This window comes from Rhinopithecus bieti, unplaced genomic scaffold, assembly GCF_001698545.2.
Source record: "Rhinopithecus bieti isolate Rb0 unplaced genomic scaffold, ASM169854v2 scaffold_2723, whole genome shotgun sequence".
NCBI classification, from domain to species: domain Eukaryota; kingdom Metazoa; phylum Chordata; class Mammalia; order Primates; family Cercopithecidae; genus Rhinopithecus; species Rhinopithecus bieti.
The window spans coordinates 3,224,743-3,239,651 of record NW_016804119.1 but is presented as its reverse complement, the minus strand read 5'-3'; the positions used below and the strand labels follow the sequence as shown (position 1 = coordinate 3,239,651).

The 14,909-nt window shown below is 45.6% G+C and overlaps 1 protein-coding gene across 2 annotated transcripts in view; it reads right to left on the bottom strand.

Moving 5' to 3' along the window:
* ZNF616 (zinc finger protein 616) overlaps nt 1-14,909 on the bottom strand; it is a 57,511-nt gene that overhangs the window by 19,442 nt on the left and 23,160 nt on the right. The window contains exons 1-2 of one of the 2 annotated variants that reach the window (XM_017864757.1): nt 11,325-11,627; nt 2,102-2,190 (exon numbers count right to left, since the gene is read on the bottom strand). In XM_017864757.1, the coding sequence (XP_017720246.1) occupies nt 2,102-2,113 (12 nt within the window). In that variant the 5' untranslated portion in view covers nt 2,114-2,190; nt 11,325-11,627. Of the gene's footprint in view, nt 1-2,101; nt 2,191-11,324; nt 11,628-14,909 lie in introns of those variants that run through there. The other variant, XM_017864765.1, reaches the window with a different exon arrangement.

Here is a 14,909-nt window from a genome sequence, read left to right as displayed (position 1 = left end):
CTGTCTCAAAAAAAAAATAAATAAAAATAAAATAAAATAAAATATATATGTCTTGATGTCCTTTTCTTAGGTTATAAATTTTTTTCTGTGTAAAACTAAAGCTGGGCACAGTGGCTAACATCTATAATCCCAGCACTTTGGGAGGCCAAGGCGGGCGGATCACCTGAGGTCGGAAGTTTGAGACCAGTCTGACCAACATAGAGAAACCCTGTCTCTACTAAAACTACAAAATTAGCCAGGCATGGTGGCGCATGCCTGTAGTCCCAGCTACTCAGGAGGCTTAGGCAGGAGAATCACTTGAACCCAGGAGGCGGAGGCTGCAGTGAGCCGAGACTGTGCCATTGCACTCCAGCCTGGGCAACAAGAACAAAGTCTGTCTCAAAAAAAAAAGGTAAAATGTTTCCTTGATGCCCATTTTTGTTTGCTGATAAATTACATTGTGTATATTTAAGGTATAAATATACCTTAGTAAAAAAGTCAAATTTGACTTTAACAAATTAACATACCCTTCATCTCATGTTACTTTTTTTCTTTTATCTGTTTTGGCCAGAACAGCTAAAATCTCATTTAGCATGAATTTCATATATAATAAAACATTATTTTCAGGGCAGGTGCGGTGGCTCACACTGTAATCCCAGCACTTTGGGAAGCCGAGGCAGGCAGTTCATCTGAGATCAGGAGTTCGAGACCAGCCTGGCCAATATGGTGAAACCCCCGTCTCCACTAAAAATACAAAAATTAGCCAGGCATGGTGGCGCATGCCTGTAATTCCAGCTATTGGGAGGCTGAGGCAGGAGAATCACCTGAACCCGGGAGACAGAGGTTGCAGTGAGCCAAGATCATGCCATTGTACTCCGGCCTGGGAGACAAGAGCGAGACTCCGTCTCAAAACAAAAAGCAAAAAACAAAACAAAATTATTTCCTACCATCCTCGTGTTGTATTAACTTAACGCCTGAACTGCATCTTTGCTTGAACTTTTACAGAAAAACAAATACATACATCATGTGATGTTTAAAAATATATAATATTTAACAATAATTGGTGCAGTGAGAGAATGTGGCTCCACCTTCTCTGATAACAAATGCTCAGCTCTTACATCTGAGCAAAATAATAACCTTAAAACTTAAAACAACTGCTGGTAAGAGTCTCCACAGGAACAAAGCAGTCTCTGTAAGATGGATATTCTGACCATGGCTAGAAGAATCTGACATTCAGGTTGATTTCATATTTTTGAATCAATGATGGAATAAAACACGCTCTAATAATGTCTGTATCTAGTTTTCCATTCAATTCCCAGTCATGAAGGGTGGTGCAGTTAGAAATAGTGACTCATTCATACAGCTTCAAGTGTAGTATAAAATCAGGCAGAAAGATCTCCCCTTACAGGCCTCCTTTTCCATAATTTTGTTGTTGTTGTTGCTGTTTTGAGGATGAAGTCTTGCTCTGTCACCCAGGATGGGATACAGCAGCACCATCTCGGCTCACTGCAACCTGCACCTCCGGGTTCAAGCTATTGTCCCACCTCAGCCTCCTGAGTAGCTGGGATTACAGGTCCCTGCCACCATGACCATCTAATTTTTGTATTTTTAGTACAGACGAGGTTTCACCATGTTGGCCAGCTCGTCTCAAACTCCTGAGCTCAAGTGATCCGCCCACCTCAGCCTCCTAAAGTGCTGAGATTGCAGGCATGAGCCACTGCGCCTGGCCCCTTTTGATAATTTACTAGATATTTATGCACATTAATATGTGACTTCCACAGGCAGCTTCTCTATTCCTGGTCTACAGAGAGCTGCTAATAGTGCCTCCAATGTGGCCCCCAAACAATCCTTGCTGCCCAACAGCTCTGATACCACGGGGCCCACACTCTGTCTCTATCCATGTCTGGTGTGAGCCCTCCCCAGGACCATGCCCAGTACAGCCTCTTCCCAAGTTCATGTCACTCGGTCATGGCGAGATAGAATCTAAATAAGATGAGAGGAACTGAGGAGAAGCTTCAGACGCAGAGAAGATTCGCAACTCCAACGTCCTGCACTTCACAAAGGAAGGAGACAGAATGACCCACCAAGAATGTCACTTTACCTGAGTAAAATATCACTTTACCTGAGTAGCCATCACTGACTCCTTTTCTTTCCTCTTCTTCCTCTTCTGGGTTTCTTTCTCAGTCAATGTTAATTATTCACACATCAAACCTGAAAGTAAAAAATCTGTTGTTTAACGCTTGGAAACAACACATTACTTTCTGTATCACAATCATGCACACAGGGAAGGCCTCAGCATGTGGAGCGACAGCCCACTGCACCAGGGAGATGCAAGAATAATACATTCCTACACAAAGACCAAGTGAATCTTTCACTGTTTTCTTCAGCACTAGCTCCCCTCCGGGAGATGCCCACACACAGGCTGCAGCAGAGGGTAGCTGGGCTGGACTGAGCTCCCATTCAGGGCAAGGACCTATCCCTGATTAAACCCCATGCAGAGCGCAGCACTCCCTCACCTCTGTGGGTCACAGGCTGAGCTCTGCCCTGGGAAATGGAGGATACAGAGGCTTGAAGCTCAATGCTGGATACAAATGAGAATCAATTTGGGGCTGGGAGCGGTGGCTCATGCCTGTAATCCCAGCACTTTGGGAGGTCGAGGCGGGTGGATACCTGAGGTCAGGAATTCGAGACCAGCCTGGCCAACATGGTGAAACACCCTCTCTACCAAAAATACAAAAATTAGACAGGCGTGGTGGCACACGCTTTTAATCCCAGTTACTTGGGAGGCTGAGGCAGGAGAATCGCTTGAACCTGGGAGGCAGAAGTTGCAGTGAGCCCAGATCAAGCCACTGTACTCCAGCCTGGGTGCCAGAGACAGACTCCGTCTCCAAAAAAAAAAAAAAGAAAAGCATCAACTTGGGTACCTCTTAAACATTACGGAGGCTGGGCCCACCCTAACTACTGGAATGAGAATCTCTATAAGGGGAGAATGAACCATGTGCTACAAATGCCTTAGCACTCTAGTCTGAAGCCAGGATTGAGTACGTCTCAAAGGGGGCAAGACTACCACAGCCCCAATCTCCCAGCTCTGATCTCCCCTTGGGGCCTTGTTGTTACCAGTCTGTAGAAAGTGAAGGCAAAGAACCAGAAAGACACACACAGAGCAAAAATATGGACCTGCTTTTATTGGCTTTTATTTGCAATCCTAGAATCAGACAACACCTCGTTCTTAGCATGAAAGGCGCTGAGGGGAAGAGGTTGGCTTCATAAGCTGAAAGGGCCGAATGGAGCAAAACCAGGAAACTAAAAGCAGGTTGGTTGTTTCAAAGCTACTTTTCTTTGCGTTGCCATTTTCCCCAGATCCTCAAAATGTAAAAAGAACATAGTAGTAAGTTTTGTTTAAATGAGTAGGAAACCTCATGTGATGCTGGTGGGAGAGGGCACCTTTGCAGCTTGGGATGGGGGAAATCTTGCCAGATTACCTGCAACTGAGGGGCCAGAGAGTTCTAGGCACAGGGACAGCTCAGGTAGACACCCTCAGGCAGGAGTAACCTCGCACCAGGAATAGGAAAGAGGCCTGTGTGGCTGGAGCAGAGGGAGTGAGGAGGACACAGGTAGGAAATGAGGTCAGAGAGGTCCCGAGGCAGCAGATCAGGTAGGCAGGAGTCTTCAAACATTTTTCTTCCACAGCTCACAACACTTTTAGAAACTATGCATTTCCCTACCATTTTAGGTAAATGTAACTTTTATTTATCATTTGAATTAAAACCCTTCTATACAAAGTCATATCTTCTCTATTTCAAATATATGCTGAATGTAAAGCTAAAGCCAGGAAGTACAGGGCCACCGTCATCTGAGAGATGTTCAGGTGTGCAGGCGAATGTACATGGGGAGTTGGGGAAGTCACTTTAGACACATAAAGGTGGAGATGTCTCTTAGACGGTTGAACAGACGGCTGAGGAGACAACAGGATACAGAATTCTAGAGTTCGGGGGACAGGTCTGCAGGGAACATGGAGACATGTAGGTGGGTAGGTGGGTGATATCGATTGGCTCTGTGTCCTTGGCCCAAATCTCACATTGAATTGTAATCCCCACTGTTACTGGTGCATCCTCCCACCTGGTGGGAAGTGGTTGGATTATGGGGGTGGATTCCTGTTGAATGGTTTCGCACCACCCCTTGGTGCTGTTCTTATCACAGTGAGTTCTCACGAGATCTGGTTGTTTACAAGTGTGTAGCGCCTCCCCTCTCACTCTCTCTTGCTCCTGCTCCCGCCATGTGAGACGCCTGCTCCTACTTCACCTGCTACCATGTTTGGAATCTTCCTGAAGGCTCCCCAGAAGCAGATGTCACTATGCTTCCTGTGCAGCCTGCAGAACTGTGAGCCAGTTAAACCTGTTTTTTTAATAAATTACTCAGTCTCTGGAATTTTGCTGTAGCAATTCCAGAATGCACTAATACAGTGGGGTTTAAAGCCATGAGATGAGATGATGAGGAAACAGTGGGTGTGGACAGAGATAAGAAGAGGTTCAAGGACTAAGCCATGAGTCATTCCCACACTGAGAAATATTCGGAGTCAGGACACAGCAGCAGAGGAAAGTGAAATGGTCAGGGAGGTGATAAGAAAATCAAACAGAAAGCTTCTGACAGGAAAAGAAAGACTAAAGCAGGAAAAGAAATACATTGGATTTAGAAATGGGGAGGTCACCGGTGACTCTGAAAAATAAAGTTATCAGTGGAATGGTGGGTATGAAAGTTTGATTGGATGCATTCAAGAGGGAATTGGAGGCAAGAAGTGAAGACAGAGAGTATAAATAAGATTTTAGCACAGAAGAGGGGTACTCATACAGGCAGAAATGTAGTTAGTAGTATGTTTTGTTTTAATTAGGGCAGAGTGGAAGGAGAACTATAAGCTTCAGGGTCGGTGTGTGTGCATGCGTTTAATGGGCAATACCACCATCAGTAAACACTGTTTAAAATAATTCCCTAGAGGTAAAAATAGAAGATGCAGTTGTTACACTTTATAAAAAGCCAATTTTTTTTTCTCTTTTTAACTTATATTTTAAGTTCAGGGGTACATGTGCAGGATGTGCCAGCTGGTTCACAGGTAAATGGGTCATGGGGGTTTGTTGTACACATTATTTCATCACCCAGGTGTTTCTGTTTTTTTTTTTTTTCTTTTTGAGACAGTCTCGCTCCGTCGCCCAGGCTGGAGTGCAATGGCACGATCTCGGCTCACTGCAACCTCTGCCTTCCTGGTTCAAGCAATTCTCCTGCCTCAGCCTCCTGAGTAGCTGGGACTACAGGCATGTGCCACCACACCTGGCTAATTTTTGTATTTTTAGTAGAGACGAGATTTCACTATATTGGTCAGGCTGGTTGCGAACTCCAGACCTCAGGTGATCCACTCACCTCGGCCTCCCAAAGTGCTGGGATTACAGGCGTGAGCTGCCACGCCTGGCCCCGTCACCCGGGTATTAAGCCTAAAGTGTATTAGTTATTTCTCCTGATTCTCTCCCTCCTCCCACCCTCCACCCTCAGGTAGGTCCCAGTGTGTGTTGTTGCCTTCTATGTATCCATGTTTTCTTGTCATTTACCTCCCACTTATGAGTGAGAATACACAGTGTTTGGTTTTCTGTTTCTGTGTTAGTTTGCAAAGGATAATGGCCTCCAGCTCCACCCATGTCCGGGCCAAGGGCATTATTTTGTTCCTTTTTATGGAAAGGCCGTTATTTTGTACTAGCCTCCCGCACTACCAGACCAAGCCAGAATGAAGTCTCTCATGCTAAGTGCCATATTATCACTGACCCTGGAAATGAGCCACATTTAGGAAAAAAGAAGATTCCAAAAAATAAAACAGGAACAGGAGTTAAAAAATGAATTTGCAATAATTTCCCTTTTTTTTTTTTTGAGACAGAGTCTCGCTCTGTCGCCCAGGCTGGGGGGGAGGGGCAGATCTCAGCTCACTGCAAGCTCCGCCTCCCGGGTTTACGCCATTCTCCTGCCTCAGCCTCCCGAGTAGCTGGGACCACAGGCGCCCGCCACCTCGCCCGGCTAGTTTTTTGTATTTTTTAGTAGAGACGGGGTTTCACTGGGTTAGCCAGGATGGTCTCGATCTCCTGACCTCGTGATCCGCCCGTCTCGGCCTCCCAAAGTGCTGGGATTACAGGCTTGAGCCACCGCGCCCAGCCCATAATTTCCCTTCTTATCACGACATCGTAACAAAGTTTGAGGGAAGCACATCTCACATGAGTGTGAAAACCCAGTCATCACATTTATGAACTACAAAAGGATCGAATTTGTTGTGATTTTGTCCTTCAACAATAAGAAACTGGTAAATGTGTCTCTCTAAGTTCTGTGAGCCATCCTAGCAAATTAATCAAACCTTTGGATGGGGTAGTAGGAATGCCAATTTGGAGTCAGTAGGTCAGAAGTATAGGTGACAACCTACTACTTTTAAATGATAGCCGAAGTGAGCCGGGGCAGTCTTGTGAGACTGAGCCCTTAACCTGTGGGCAACCTGTGGGAGATGACTCTAACTCCAAGTAGATAGTGCCAGAATTAAATTGAATTATAAGGCAATCTAGCTGGTGTCTGCTGGAGAATAGTTTAGTGTGTAGGAGAAAACTCCCAACACCGGCCATAGAAGAGTTCTGTGTTAAGTGTGAGAGTAGAGACAAAAAAGTGCTTTTTCCTTTTTCCTTCCACCCAGCAATTACTAGGACTGTCATTCTCCAAAGAGCATTATCCATCCTCTTCCCAAACTGCCTCCCCAGGATCTAGTGGACCCTCTTGACTGGAGAAAATATCCCTGTTCCACACTGAGTTTAAAGCATTTTGCCTCATAGCTCCCTGTGCCTGTTGCAGCAGACAGAGGTGGGGGGAAAGTAATCACCACTGTCCTGGCAGCGAGAAAATAACAGCTCTATCTTCCGAGGACAGTCCCAGTTGAAATCTTTGTGCTGCAGGTCATTGTGATATCATATTCTCTGATTCTTTGAAAAATCTTCCCTAAGTCACCACCCTGCCATAGACCCACCACAGAAAACCCTCCCTAATGAAAGCCTTTTGTCACTAGAGTTTGAGGCCCTAATGTTCCCCTCCTAAACTGAGACAGGTTTACAAACTTCCATGGGGTCCACACCCTTCCCAGATACTCCATGGTGCTCCCCATATCCTGCTACGAAATCCCACATGCCCCAGCAACTCATAAACTCATGCTGACCTAATACATAAAAAGATACCTGAGGACTCAATGACCCAAGACACCCTATTCCATGTATAATGACCCCACCCCTGAACACTGGCACCACCATCTACTAACACAGATGTCTCCAGTGATGCACATGCCCCAATGAGATCCCAACATCTTCCAAGGAAACTCTCCACATTGACATTTAGATATTCCAAAATGCATCTATAACCATCTTAACTTGCAGCCCAAAATACTCCAAAATAACAAATGTTGCCGCCAAAGTGATAGACTCCACAGAAGTCACTATCGAGAATGCTTGCTGTGCTGCAGCTCTGGGTTCCACACCCTCAGGACCAATGCACCACCTCTTCAGCTGCCCACCCTCCCCGTGGGCTCAGCTTAGGCCTTGATCCTCAATTCAGCTGACCCTTGAACAATATAGGTTTGGACTGTGTGACTCCACTTTTAATAGAATTTTCCTCCATAAACATCCTGAAGAATATTTTGGAGATTTGCAATATTTTGGCTATTATCAAAGAGGCAAGAGATAACAGATGTTAGCAATGATGTGGAGAAAAATGAGCCCTTGTACACTGTTGCTGGGAGTGTACCTCAGCAGAGCCATTATGAAAAACACTATGGACGTTCTTCAAAATATTAAAAACAGAACAACAATGCAATCCAGCAATCCCATTTCTGGGTATAAATCCAAAGGAAATCCAATCAGTATGTTGAAGAGACATTTAGGCCAGGTGTGGTAGTTCATGCCTATAATACCAGCACTCTGAGAAGCTGAGATGGGAAGATAGCTTGAGACCAGGAGTTAGAGACCAGCTTGGACAAAACAGCAGGACCATGGCTCTACTTTAAAAAAAAAAAAAAAAAGGAACATCTGCCCCCCCTCATGGTCACTACAGTATTATTCACAATAGCCAAGATACAGAAACAACCAAAGTGCCCATCCATGAATGAATATGTAAAGAAAATGTGTGTGTATATATATGTATGTATGTGTATATATAGTGTGTGTGTACATTTGCATAATGGAATATTATTCAACCATAAAAAAGAAAATCCTGCTATTTCCAACAACATGGATGACTCTGGAGGACATTATGCTGGGCGATATCAGACTGACACAGCAAGATAACTACTGTATGTTCTCACAAGTAGAATCTAAAAAAGTCCAATTCAGTAACAGGGCAGAACAGTTGTTACCACAGGAGAAATGTTGGTCAAAGGGTACAAATTCTCAGTTGTAAAATGAAGAAGTTCTGGCTGGGTGCGGTGGCTCACACCTGTAATCCCAGCACTTTGAGAGGCCGAGGCAGGCGGATCACGAGGTCAGGAGATCCAGACCCTCCTGGCTAACATGGTGAAACCCTGTCTCTACCAAAAATACAAAAAACTAGCCGGGCGAGGTGGCAGGCGCCTGTAGTCCCAGCTACTCGGGAGGCTGAGGCAGGAGAATGGCGTGAACCCGGGAGGCGGAGCTTGCAGTGAGCTGAGAGTGCCACTGCACTCCAGCCTGGGCGACAGAGTGAGACTCCAAAACAAAACAAAACAAAACAAAACAAACAAACAAACAAATGAATAAGTTCTGAGGAATCTAATGTACTCTGTGGTGAGTATACCGTACTGGACACTTGAACAGTTTGGAAAGTTTTGAAAATCTAATAAATTGTGTGGTAAAAGTAAAAAAAAAAAAAAAAAAAGGCAATATTTAGAAATTAATGACATCAGCTGATTACAGGATGACATCAAATCTTATTTCAGAAGTTAGTAATTATAGAAGAAACTGAATAAACTAAAATTTAAATCAAGCTTCCAAAATAACAATGAATTAACTGTAAAGCAACTACAAGAAAAAAAGTAAATCCATTAACAAAACAAAAAAACAAACACTCTCAATCCTCCTTCAAAGGCATACATTGTAGGCCTGGAGAGGTGGTTCACACATGTAATCCCAGCACCTTCAGGGGCTGAGAAGGAAGGACTGCTTGAGTCCAGGAGGTCGAGGCTGCAGTGAGAGGATATAATGCTAATATACTCCAGCCTGGGCCACAGAGAGAGACCCTGTCTCAAAAAGATAAAAAACAAACAAAAAAACCAAAGCTATATCTTGTAGTGACAGTCAGTCATTTCTTGCCTATTTCTCCCCTCCTCCATCCTCTACTCCATCCCTGGAAAGAAGAGTTACAAAATGACTGAATCAAGTCACTGCCCTGTGGCTAAATAGGGATTTCAAATATCTTTTGATACAAATAAATACAAAATGCACAAGCCTTATAGAAAAGAGTGGTAATTTTCATCCTCATGAGTACAATTTAAAAAAACAAATTTTAAATTAGAATATAAAGTCACAAATCAATATATTAAAACAACCATCCATATCCAACCAACTCGCAGCTCATCAGGATGGGGTCCTCTCCCCCTCTCTTCACTGCTATGTGTTTCCCTCTCTCATGCTGCATGTCTTTTTTCCCCTTTTCTGTTCTTCTCCCCTTTCTTTATTCCTTCTTTTATGTCTGTTCTGCCCAATGCTTCGAAACTTATTTCACCTCTTGTTGCTCTGTCTCCCCAAACTTTCCCATGGTCCCCAAATGAGGAAAGAGAGAGACCCTCTCACATTTTTTACACTGTTTTATACTCAGCACCTGTTTTAAGAAAAAAACAAGGAAGTAAAACCAAAGACAGGCAGCCCCGCGCCAGGCCCGGAACCAGGCCTGAGCCTGCCTGGCCTAAACCCAGTAGTTAAAAATCAACTCATAACTTAGAAACCCATGTTATTCATAGACTCCTGACACTGTATAGAAGAACACTGTGAAACTCCCTGCCCTGTTCTGTTTCTCTCTGACCACCGGTGCATGAAACTCCTGTCAGGTATCCCCTAGATTGCTCCATCACGACGCTTTCATGTGAAATCTTTAGGGTCATGAGCCCTTAAAAGGGACAGAAATTGTGCACTCGGGGAGCTCAGATTTTAAGGCAGCAGCTTGCCGATGCTCCCAGCTGAATAAAGCCCTTCCTTCTACAACTGGGTGTCTGAGGTTTTGTCAGCGGCTCCTCCTGCTACACCCAGCCTCCACGTATTCCTGCCTCTTTCCCCCCATCTGAGCTCCCTGTCTGCTCTCCCTGTTAAAATCCCTCTTCCCTGTTAAATTCCCTCTTCCCTGTTACATCTGCTTTGTTTCCACTCTCTAGCACCCCCAGCTTCCTAGTCTTCCTCCCTGATGTGGTTCTCCGTCTACTCTTCCTTTGTTACCCACTCCCCTCTCCTTCAGTCCCAGCACCACGTGGCTCTGTCAGCCGGGGCTCCAACTCTCTTACCTTTTCCGGCCCCCACCCCGCCCCCGCCCCCGTCTGACTGCAGTGTTTCCTCCTTTGCCGCCCCTCTCTATTTTGCTGCCCTTCATCTCCCTGAAGGTCTCCCTTTTCCCTAATTTCATTATGTGCTTTTCTCCCCGTGCTACTTTCTCCATGCGTCCTCTTTCCCTCTTGCTCTCTTTGCAAGTCCCTAAATTATCATCCTTTATGCTGTATACTCATTCTTTTCTCCCCAATTTTTCTTTCTGTTCCGTCACTCCCCCTCTTTTCCTCTCCTGATCCCTCTCACCCAACATTCAGGAGGAAAGGGGAGGAATAAGATGCCCACCTCCCAGAAGAGCACATTTTCCACTGGAGTAAAAATTTGGGAATGAAAAACAGTGGGTGTCACAAGACAGACTCGATGACCTCCCGCAACGCGGAGTCAGGAAAAGCAGTGGCTGTGAAGGCGAAGCCTGGAGAGCGGAAGGACCCGGCGTGAGGAGCACACTAGGTGGCGCGGGGGACGGTGTCTCAGGACAGGGAGGGTCTGCAGAATCCCAGGACCTGGGAGGAGAAGCGCCTCCTTCAGGAGCCGGACAGCGGGCGCTCCCCTCCAGGGGCCGACAACGGCAAAGCTCGGGGGTCTCGACTGGTGGGAATCCACCTCGCGAGGGAGGACTTCACTTGGCCCGAGGCCGAAGCAGAGGTCAATAAGGGTTTTAAGCAGGAACACGACCTGAATGGGGTTATCTACATGGTTATCTACCTGGCAGAAAGGCAGGGAGCAAGGAACAGCCTGAGAGAGATTTTAAACCGAAAGGGAAGCAATTCTCGGACTTACGTGGGGAGAAGTGGCTGTTGCAGGGGCGAAGGGGCTATGGATATTTTAAGGTCCGTAGCGATCCCCAGATCACTGGTACGGAGAAGTGAGGACTGCAAAGTGCACGTTTAATCCAGGCAGACGGAGCGAAGCAATGTTTAATCCACGTAGACGGAAACACACACCGCGATAAGGCCTTTCCCTGGCGCAATCTACTTCCGGGAGTGACGGAAACTGCTAGCGGAGAGAAAAAACTGGGAGGCCAGGGGACGGAGCCTGGGCAAGCCTCTATTGGCAAGGGGCGGGTCGGAAAGAGGGGCCTGACTCGGGGAGGGACCATGAGAGGGTGGAGCCGGGCCGTGGCGGCAGTGGGCGTGGCTAGGTGGGGCGTGACGGAGCCTCGGCGGAGGATGGGGCGGGGTTTCATGGGGTAAGTGGGGCCGAGATAGAGCCTGTGATTTACCCTGCTTCACAGGCAGCATGTCTGGTTTTCTGCCTACTTCTTGTCCTATGAAGCAGCGTTGCTTCCTGCCTATTTTAAGTTAATGTTTCAGAATTTAAGGTTAAAGCTTAAAGTTGTGGTCCACTTATATTGGAATCTAAGATGATTTCTTCTTAACAAGTTGAACTGATTTAAGTCAAAACCGATTTTTACAATCTTGGTGGACTCCATCCACTCTTGCCAGTGATGCTGAAGCTACTCAGTAGTCAAGGAACTAGGATCTCGCTGGGGATTTGATGTGGAGCCCTGGCTGGATCCAGGAACCCGGGAGACATTATGCCAAGCGAAATATGCTAGACACAGAAAGACAAATACTGCATGTGCTTTTACACGTGCAAGGTACAAACGTCAGATTCACAGTAACGGATTAGAAGGATGGTTACCAGGGCTGGGGGATGTATCCTATGCCTTTATCACCATTGTATTTTGGAAGCAGATAACTTCTCTGGCCTCATAGATTCACAACTGGGCAGAAATTTTGCCTCAGGATGAATCACACCTTGATCCTCACCCATGTGTGGTTCAGATAATATTTAGGGGGTATTCTGGCCTAAAAGCTGATATAGGAATGGATAAAGACTTTTGAGAGTTGATACTGAAATAGGTTAAGTCTTTTGAGATGGACCAGGTGCACTGGCTCGGGCCTGTAATCTCAGCAGTTTTGGAGGCCCAGGTGGGCAGATCACTTGAGCTCAAGAGTTCAAAACCAGCCTGGGCAGCATAGTGAGACCCTCATCTCTACAAGAAATACAAAAATTAGCCAGGCTTAGTAATGCACTCTTGTAGTCCCAGCTACTTGGGAAGCTGAGGTGTCAGAATTACTTGAGGCTAGGGATTTGAGATTATCCTGGGCAATATAGCCAGACCCTGTCTCTACAAAAAATTAAATTATCTGAACATGGTGGCCTGCACGTGTGGGCCCAGCAACTCAGGAGGGTAAGGAAGGAGGATCACTTGAGCACAGGAGGTCGAGGCTTCAGTGAGCCATGATCACGCCACTGCACTGCAGCCTGTGTGACAGAGACCGACCCTGTCTCAAAAAAAAAAAAAAAGATTTTCGTTGGGATGGGGGTGAAGAGACCTTGCATGTAAGAAGCACATAAATTTTGGGAGTCCAGAGCACAGAGTGTTATGAGCAGAATCATGTGTGCAGAAAACCGTATCTTGAAGTCCTAACCCCCACAACCTCAGAATATGACTGTATTTAAATATAGGGCATTTAAAGAGGTGATTAGGTTAAAATAAGCTTGTTAGAGTGTGCTGTGATCCTACTGACTGACTTCCTTATGAGAAAAGGAGATTTGGTTGGGTGCAGTGGCTCATGCCTATAATCACCACACTTTGGCAGGCCAAGGTAGCAGGGAGCTAACTTGCATTCTTCTGTTAGCTGAGGCATTTGATGATAAATGAAAGCAGAAAGTTTGTGAGTTATTTACGTTCTTTCCACAGAAAGGCCTGTGTCCTTGGCCATAAAGAAAAAGAGAACTACAGCTTATCTGCTTCCTTTATTAGGTTTATATGTCCTGGACCATGAAGAAAGAAAGATTTATAGCTTATTTGCTTTATCTCTTTGCTTTCTCCTGGTCTTTTCAGACTGACTCCTTTTCCCCAATTAGGGCTCCACAGACTCTACCCTAAAAGGGCATTTTTTTCTCACCCTCCTATAACATCCCTCCCATAAATAAACCAGGATCCTATTTCCCAGCATGAAAAGTTTGTCAGAAAAAAAACTGCGGCTGCATGGGACCTTCTTTCTCTTCTTCAAAACTACTTCACCTCTTCTCTCTCCTGTCTCTCTCTTCCGAGACTGCCCTGCACAATTCTAGGTCCCCAGTGAATCCTTCGGTTGACATGCAAGGGAAGAACCCATAGGGAAAGGGAATCTGTGGCTCTCAGAGGTAACTTTTTGGATGTCTGGATGCATTCATAACCATCCCTGTGTTACCAGAAAGGGGTCCTGATCCAGAACCTGAAACTGCCATTGCACAATTATAACTGAGAAAAGTATTACAGTGAAAGAGATCTGACTTAACCAACTCCATCTTGCTTTTAACCTCTAAGCTGCCCTTGTTCATTCCTGGGCATAGGCTGAACTAACTTTGGGAGGAACTTAGTTTATAGTTTGAATCATAGACATTAATAGCCCTTTCCCAAAACAAATCCCCTTGCTGCTTGGGGACTAGACTGCCTTTGTAAGACTAACAAATTAGGCACAAGGTGAGAGATAATAGTTTAGGAGTCACGTAGCTGGAGGCTACAAGATTCTCACCCTTCCCAAATTGTTCCTGGGGATAACATTACTATTATAAAATCTATAAAAAAAGATGAGTGCTTGAGATATTTTGCAGACCCTGAACTTGATGGCTCACCTGACACCAACCCAGATCCATAAACTGGCTCATCTGGTCTTGTGACCCCACCCAGGAACTGACTCAGCGCAAAATGACAGCTTCAAATCTCTATGATTTCATCTCCTACCCAACCAACCAGCACTCCCGACTCACTGACCCCTACCCATCAAATTATCCGTAAAAACCCTGATCCCTGAGTTTTCAGGGAGACTCATTTGAGTAATAAAAAAATTTCAGGTTCCTGTACAGCCAGCTCCACGTGAATTAAACTCCCTATTGCAATTCCCCTGTCTTGATGAATCAGCTCTGTCTAGGCAGCAGGGAAGGAGAACCTGTTGGGGAGTTACAACCAAAAGGGAGGGTTCTTGGATCTCATGCAAGAAAGAGTTAGGGGTGAGTTCACATTGTAAAGTGAAAGCAAGTTTACTAAGCAAGTAAAGGAGTAAGGCAGGGTGCGGTAGCTCACGCCTGTAATCCCAGCACATTGAGAGAGGCTGAGGTGGGCAGATTGCTTGAACCCAGGAGTTCGAGAGCAACCTGGGCAACAAGACAAAACTCCATCTCTAAAAAAACACAAAAATTCGCCAGGGGTAATGGTGTGCCCCTGTAGTCCAAGTCCAAGCTAGTTGGAAGGCTGAGATTGGAAATTGCTTGAGCCTGGGAGGTGGATGCTGCAATAAGCCTAGATGGCGTTACTGCACTACTGCTTAGGGGATAGAGCCAGACACTCCCTCAAAAAAAAAAAAAAAAAAA